General features: G+C 32.4%; 1 protein-coding gene across 13 annotated transcripts in view; it reads left to right on the top strand.

Annotated features, from left to right (window-relative positions):
- The first annotated feature begins 2,024 nt into the window (after nucleotides 1-2,024).
- Nucleotides 2,025-8,673, top strand: part of LOC143244643 (actin-binding LIM protein 2-like) — a 71,998-nt gene continuing 65,349 nt past the window's right edge. For 5 of the 13 annotated variants that reach the window (XM_076489693.1, XM_076489687.1, XM_076489699.1 and 2 more), the window contains exons 1-2: nucleotides 2,223-2,372; nucleotides 6,293-6,342. In XM_076489693.1, coding sequence (XP_076345808.1) covers nucleotides 6,324-6,342 — 19 coding nt within the window. In that variant the 5' untranslated portion in view covers nucleotides 2,223-2,372; nucleotides 6,293-6,323. Of the gene's footprint in view, nucleotides 2,373-6,292; nucleotides 7,081-8,673 lie in introns of all 13 variants that reach the window. The other 8 variants (XM_076489696.1, XM_076489691.1, XM_076489695.1 and 5 more) reach the window with 4 other exon arrangements.

Below are 8,673 nucleotides of genomic sequence, written 5' to 3'. Positions count from 1 at the left end.
TAATATAGAAGATGAGTGATTTCATCCGATATTTTTGTCAATTTATTATACTGAGGTTGTAACATGTAAAAACTAATATTACTAAATATGATGTAATATGCGGCCCCACTGTTAGTAATAAGTGTATAAAAAACCCAACAGAAACAAAAGAAGTTAGTAATCTCAGTGTTTAGAAAATGTGGAAATTAATTCTAATAGTATTTTTCCTTGTTCTGTGAACAATTTATTGTAACACACTAAGGCCTTCAGTGATTAAAAAATAACTAACCTGGACTATTTCAAAGAAAGTGATAATAGAAAAACCATTAATGCTGTGTTTTAATTCTTGTCACGTTAATTTAAGTCTGTTGAGGTTAAAAAGTGTTTCAGATGTTTCTATTATAGTCAAAACTGTACTGTACGAATAAAACTCAATAATGAAAACTTACTCGCAGTGTTTAATTTCCATAGTCGTTTGTAGTTAGAACTGTATCGAATACATACAGCTACAACTATAATCGGCCCGGCATGACCAGGTTGGTTAAGGCACTCGATTCGTAATGTGAGGGTCGCGGGTTCAAATCCCCGTCACACCAAACATGTTCGTCTTTTCAGCCGTGGGGGCGTTATAATGTGACAGTCAACCCGACTATTCGTTGTAAAAGAGTAGCCCAAGAGTTGGGGTGGATGATGATGACTGGCTGCTTTCCATCTAGTCTTACATTGCTAAATTAGGGACAGCTAGAGCAGATAGCCCTCGTGTAGCTTTGGGCTAAATTCAAACCAACTAAAATAGGGAAGGCACTGGCCTGGCATGGCCGAGCGCGTAAGGCGTGCGACTCGTAACCCGAGGGTCGCGGGTTCGCGCCCGCATCGCTCTAAACATGCTCGCCCTCCCAGCCGTGCAGGCGTTATAATGTTACGGTCAATCCCACTATTCGTTGGTAAAAGAGTAGCCCAAGAGTTGGCGGTGGGTGGTGATGACTAGCTGCCTTCCCTCTAGTCTTACACTGCTAAATTAGGGACGGCTAGCACAGATAGCCCTCGAGTAGCTTTGTGCGAAATTCCAAAAACAAACAAACAAACAGGGAAGGCACAGACATCTAAAAACGTATTGTTCAAGCGGCTTTTTTTTTTTTTTAGCGCACCTCGAAATGAACATATCTACCAGGCCTAAAGTAATGTAGATCGATTCATGTTTTAGTTAAACGATATCTAACACGATAAAACTTTGTAGAAGAGACGGCAACTACCTACTGTGGAGACACAAGTGTAGAGGACGACGTTTTGAAATCTTCCGCCTTTCGAAAAGTATTCAAGTCAGTGACACAGTTGCCGTCCATTCTACAAAGTTTCATCATGAATACTCTGTCTAAACAATCTATCAAAGGATATTTAACACATTGGAAACACAATAGGATTTTATATTCTGACGATACATTTTTTTTCATACATCATAACTAATCTGTTTTGATTAAATTAACGAGTTTCGGTGTAAAATGAGGTGCATTCAAAGTTTAAAAATTCTCCAGACTTCTCCAGACATTTCCCGAAGACTGTCATGTAACTAATAAGTCTTATCACACATTTAATAATATCACACACTTTATTCACGCTAACTTTATGAATCAAAATTTCAAATGCCAATATCTTTGTCGTGAATATTTACCCTTTAAATTACTAATATGGTAACATTTGAGACAAACAATAATTTTAAAAAGTTAATATCAATTGACTTCTGAATTTTGTGATTAACAAGTACAAAAAGTTACGTGTAATATTCTAAACAACACAGTACTAAGTTGTTAATTCCAACGTAAATTATTTCAAAGTAAATTTAAAACATTAATAAATGAAGTGAATATAGTAGCTGAAGTAAAGATGAAAATTGAGCATTGATCATAGAAAGTCTTGACAAAATCTGAAGCATTCTCATGTACCTTTTCTAAATGTGTTTTTTGTCACCAGATGCCACTAGCTTTACGTGGGATTACTATAAAATTGCTTATGGGTATTTAAAATAGTTCATAAATATACTGAAATTTACTTTTTATAATGTTTAGAAAACCTACTCATCAAATAACTTACTTGCAGCTTTAACATCATTAAATCAATTTTCAAATATCTGAGTAGTGAAGTAACAAATACTCTTCAGAAATGCTTATTTATTGATTTTACCGCCAGGCTAACTACAAACCCTCTATCGCGTAAGCTTGAAACTGCAGGGGTATAGAGCAAAATAAGCTGGGTTAGGCTAGAACAGTGTAATCGACTTGGCTCGCTTAGGTTCCTCTTACATTCTCTAATGACTAACTGAGCTTCGCCCCATAAAATTAAATAAATACTTATATCATAAAAGAATACATTGCTCTAAGGAATTTCTCCAAAAATGGGTAAGTGCATTTCTCAGTTTGATAATAATATTATTATTAATATTAAATTATTCCGCCCTTAGGTATGTTTGAAATTCAGGTCGTTTTGTCGCATTGGTTAATTTTTTCTTTCAGTAGAGAAGGATTTACATGAAATGCTCGATTCTCTACGAAGAGTGATTGTTATCAAGTTGAAACTAAGATAAAGATATTTCAATATTTAAAGCAGCATTAATGATTATATACTCTCTCTATTTAACTTTACATGTTCAAAGTCAAGTACATATTTAGTTTATTTTATGTTTTACGTCTACTGATGCTTAAAAAAAACTTTTATGTAATGCTGGTTACTTTCTTGTGTGATAAAAGGTACCAAGCTTTGATTTAATACATTCTTTAGGTTACTATCGCCTTTTCGTGTCTTTTGAAAGTGACCACGTAAATTAAGTTCTGTTACCAGTATTCCTCTGTGTTATTACATAAAGCAGTGTAAAGAGAGGAAATATAACCGAAGATGGTCTGTAGGTTTTTAAATATCGGACGTGAAATTAATGGCCGAAAACACCGCTAGAAGCAAGGATACTTAACTGACGATCTACGGCAGAGTGGTCATACAGTATTTTTATAGTATGACCGTTACTCATAATTAAGATATTTATTATGAACTATAACTATTATTCAATATTTTAACTTTTTTTTTTCTGGTAGAAGTTATTACATAATCAGAATACATTTAATAGATAACGAATATGCTTTTTTTTAGTGTTAGTGAATCACTCCAAAATTGAGTAAATACGTAACTAGTTTAAGTTACTGAGCATATATCTTGATTATTTCATGCATATAAATATATACTTATAAAACGAATGCATCAGATAAGCCAATAACGATATTCTCGGAACTTGAAACTGACTGTTCTCGTATAATATCCTTGAAATACACTGTAAAACTTAAAATATCCATATAATCACCACATGTTAACCTAGTCATCTGAAAAATTTCAGAAGTAATTACGATAAAAAGATGAATCTGCCAGATGTTTGTCTTTTCACACCGTGGTACTGAACAATCTAAAATTATTTAGCAACCTCAGCTTTGTTATTGTCTTAATTTCATGCTGTTCAAACTTACGTTGCTTAATAGTCGTTATAATAACATTGTATCAGTTTTCAAAGAAGAAAGTATAGCTTTGATATCGTTAGGTTAAAATGCCAGATCCAAACACAGTTTATAAAGAGAACAAAATAAAAATAATTACTGATTGTTATTATTTTAAAACTATTTCTGTAAAAAAGTGCTCTGACATTTTCACTGTATTTATTTCGAATCAATCATGATGTTTACATTTCCATTACAAAATAAATATCTTTGAGGGATATACAAAATAAAAATAAAAACCTTCATTATTTTATGAATAAATAAGAAAGGTAGTTGCAGAATAGCAGAAGATAGTTGGCATACAAAATTAAAATATCATTAATTAGAAACAGCTGGAAAAGTGTTTATTTAGGATAATGTAGTAATTAATATATTGTGAACTTAATATGATACAGGATTTTCATATATATATATAATTCAAATCATACATATCAGCTGTAGAACATTTGCAAAAGATATGAATCCAAACTGAAGAACAATAGTAAAAAGGGGTAAAACCTGAGTATTAAATTTAAAAACTTCATTCTGAGCTATCATTCACCATCTGTGTCGAGATAGGGGGTATGCTAACAACCTCACATTTATATTAACAAAGTTAAGTAACCCAAAAATCGGATAACAGATCTTCATTATTATCTGTTATTTTCTTATTGATATAATACACTTAACTACCGCTCAACGACAATATAGAAATATTACAAAGATATGGTAGAACTATATAATTCAATAACGAACAATATTTTTTCCCAACCCCAACCCATAAAACTAAAATAAGCATGGATGCAAATCAAAAGCAACTTATTTGATATAATTAATCAAACTTCATTCCAAAGTTGCAGAACGCTCTCACAGCCATATAATAAGCTCGGTAAACAAAAACTATACTGAAGTTTTATGCTCTTATTCTTAATATAATTGTAGATATTTTATTTGAAACGTAAAATGTTTACTTGCCGATTTAAGTATTCTATATCTAATAGTAAAAGTCCTGTTTTATACTATTAAAACACTAAATTAATACTTATATTTGTCTTGACCACAATTAAGATATACGCTGCTTTAACTTAATTGGTAGAGTCTTTAAAGTTGTTGTTTTTTTTTAAATAATAATTTCGTTATTAATCCCCTCCCATTGTTTCATTTTCCTACGGATTTGAAATTTAAATACGATAAAATTAGGATATTCAAGATATTATTATTCTTGCTACTTATATTTGAAGAGAATATTTACGACACAGCTGTTAGCTTTACAGTTGTTGTTGTTTTTTCAGTAATGTTTTTCTTTAATATGAAAAAGACCAAAATATGTCATTTTGTTGTTTCACAGTTCTTGTGACATCTCAGCTGTTTAAGATCGCTCAGTTTGGAAAAAAAAATTATCTGAGCTAATAATATTATAGAGTGTTTTATCACGATTTCGTTATTAATGAACCATTCTTAATACGGATTTCTGCCTTTAATGTTTCTAAAAGCATTCGGCAGTTTGGTAATACGTAGGTTTTTAAGACCTAGCCTGTAACCGCCGCTTTTAAGAAAATTTGGTGTGACATAATTTATTGGAAACACCACTATATTGTAAGGATGTAATAACGATTTATAATTTGGAAAACAGCCAACAAAGAATAAGGCAAAATGTTTTAATACTATTTTATAAATGTGTCGGTTAGTGTCGTATATTTTACAGTTGTTTTGTGATATTTTCTAAATGCAAATAACCTTATATTTTATCAATTCTTCTGTTCAATCGTGTGTGACTGGCGTTATTTTACCAGTTCTAGTTTTTCTTGTTTTGACACACAAGGAGAGGGATATCTTGCTTTTAATAATTTGAAAAAAAAATTATATTACACACAATATAATGTTTTCATTGCGAAGTTCTTCCGTACCTTTATAATGCAGTAATTTAAGAATTTAAGTGAACTATGCATGTGAAGTGTGAGAAACTGAGAATATTTAAGATGTTTTTTTATCCAGCTTTATTATGAAATGACAATACTTAAGAGTAAGGCGTGCGACTCGTAATCTGAGGGTCGCGGGTTCGCATCCCCGTCGCGCCAAACATGCTCGCCCTTTCAGCCATGGAGGCGTTATAATGTGACGGTCAATCCCACTATTCGTTGGTAAAAGAGTAGCCTAAGAGTTGGCGGTGGGTGGTGATGACTAGCTGCCTTCCCTCTAGTCTTACACTGCTAAATTTGGGACGGCTAGCACAGATAGCTCTCGAGTAGCTTAGTGCGAAATTCAAAAACAAACATTCAAAACTATTCATAGATAAAATAATAGTTGAAAATACTTAAATACTTAAGAGACATTCGTAGTTTTACAGTTACTACGCTTTTTTCGATTATATTTTTTGTGGTTTTTGTACTTTTTAAAGGTTTTATAATATTTGTCACTACGTGAGTCTTACACATGCACACTGATTTATTCATTCGTATGTTCATATCTCTATAAGATAATAAAAGTTTTGTGTTACCTATAATTTTTGATGAGAAATTTACAAAAAGGGAATCGATCGTGCACAATATGCTTTTTATTCACTGTTATCCGAACTTAAGATTATTAACACTTTGTGGTTTTACTTATTTGAGCACATGGAATACATAAGCTAGTAAAATCTTATTGTTGTACTATTTTTACCATGAGTAGTTTCCCAAAATGTAACTTAGTAGTCGATATAGCAAAGAGATTTTGTGTAATTATTTCAGATTGTTCATAACTTCACAACGCCGTAAATTTGAGGTCACGCTAACGTTTGACTTGCTTCTGTTTGTTTTTATCAGGTACCTTCTCTACATTCTGGGAGTCAAATTGATGTTGTCCAACAGATTAAGTAAACAACTATTCAGAATCATTGGTCTAGTATGATACGAACACACAGAGAAAGACTGACATCACGATTAAATAACAGTTGTAGTAATGTGTCATAAGCCTTCAGACTTGTCGCTGAGCCACTGGAAGAACACATATCGAAAAGACAGAGAGCGTAAAAACAACATTTCTTCAAATTACGACGTTTCATTATAGCTATATAACCAACAAGACTAAAAACCAAAGAGTTATCATTAAAAATATAGGCAAAGAAGACTAGGGCACAAACTTGTAAAATTTGCCTTAGTGAGAAATGTATCTACAGAAGTAGACCACGCGCGTAGATATGGGTAACTCGATGATTAGATTTATCGTTTATTCATAAATTTCACGTATAAAAGAAGAAAATTAAGTGGAGATGTGAATGTTTAAGTCTATAACGTCCGGCGTGTAAAGTAATGTGAAGATTGCGGGATCTAATTCACGTCGCACCAAACATGCTCGTCCTTTTAACCGCGGGGGCGTTATCATTTTACGTCCAATCCCGCTATTCGTTAGCGGTAAGTGGTGATGACTAGCTGCCTTCCCTTTAGTCTTACACTAATAAATTATGGATGGCCAGCGCAGATAGCCCTCGAGTAACTTTGGGCGAAAATAAAAAAAAACAAAAACAATTCATCATTTGCAGCCGCCTGTTGGCAGGAAGTCGCAACCTATACTGGAAGTGATGAGTAAAGCATCTCCTAAGTTGGCATGCCAGGTCTTAAAATATTTTTATACCTATATATAAATAGTATAATAAAAACCTGAGGTGTCTCAATTAAAATAAGAAAATATAAAGTTTCCTGCATACTCCAAAATTTATTAATGAATTCAATCAAACATCCTGAACATTATATGACCGATGAATCACTTATTCTGGTTAAAATTCACGTGCTAGTTATAAATAATAAATTTGATCTGTGATGTAACTAGTTATATTACAACTGTTTTTTGATATTTTGGCGTAAAACTTCTCAGTTATTTTTAAAATGAGGAATATTTTTATATTATTCATTATACTAAATCACATAGGTGAAAATTGCTATAAATAAAAGCTTTATGTTGGGGAAAAAAAATATAGCTGTCCTTGATATACCTTGAGAGAAGGCATATAGTCAATAGCACCCAACTCCAACCCCTATGTTACTGTTGTTTGACCAAAGAGTGGGATTTGACTTGCGCCCCAAAGTGCGAAATCCGATTTTACAACAACAGGACTCGAACACAAACCCCCCAATTTACGTTCTAAAGACGCTAGCTATTAAGATGAAGAAATATTACAGCTAAGTGAAGTAAATCTATTTTTAATATAAAGTTCTGGACTTTCATAAAAACCAAAATATTTATTTCTGCTGGACAGTATCTTATTTTTGTGTTTAAACTAAGTGATGGGTTTGCATATCAAATATCGTGGTACTTTCTATTTACACTTCAGTAGAAAATGATTCAAACAAATCGAATCATCCACATCTCTGTAAATTAAAGTAACTCTAAATAGAAGATATTTTTGATATCCTTCATCTGTATAGTTATAAAGACAAAATGTGTGTTTGTTTGCACTCAAATTTCTCCGGGCCCATTGGGCCAATTCCAACCAAATTTAATTCCAAACATTATGAACTATGGGGATTGTCCTAAGGAGGTCAAACTTGAACTTAATCCTATTTCTATTTTGCAAAACATGTTAGTTAATTACTCCAAGCCTATTGAATCAATCTCAAATAATTTTGGCAAGCTGACGCTTTAAACAATATTGAATATCCCGAATGGATTCGAAGTCAAAGCATGAAAGTTGTTGGATGGTTTCTCAAATAATCATACTATTTTCATGGACAGTGAAAAGTACAGTGTTCAAGGGTGGGATCAATTGAAAATCTTAATTTGTTTGCAGATGGAAAACAAACTACAAATGTTGTTTGTGAAGAAGCTTTGTTATAATTTTAAATATTTAAGATAAAGTATACGTTTATGTTATTACTTTGAAATGTATAATTACCGTTAAACTTACGTCGTTTTAATTATAATTAAACATTCTCCATCAGTTGAAGGGTATTTCAGCTTGTATGTATATACATTCCCAACAATGTGGAAGTAGTTATCACCTATATGAATGTCAAACATATAAACTAGGGTACTAGCTCGTACCCATAAGGATATCAGACTTAGAACATTAGGAGAATACCTATCACCCAAAGGGATCAATAGAAATAGGCTCAAACTGCAGTAAAAATACTCTCTCTCTCAAATATAATCTCTATTCATCACTCTCATGCATGGAAAGATAAAAGTAAAGAATAGATTATCACAACCG

This window comes from Tachypleus tridentatus, chromosome 2 (genome assembly GCF_004210375.1).
Source record: "Tachypleus tridentatus isolate NWPU-2018 chromosome 2, ASM421037v1, whole genome shotgun sequence".
NCBI classification, from domain to species: domain Eukaryota; kingdom Metazoa; phylum Arthropoda; class Merostomata; order Xiphosura; family Limulidae; genus Tachypleus; species Tachypleus tridentatus.
Note: the sequence above shows the minus strand (reverse complement) of the source record. Positions and strands in the feature narration are given on the sequence as shown.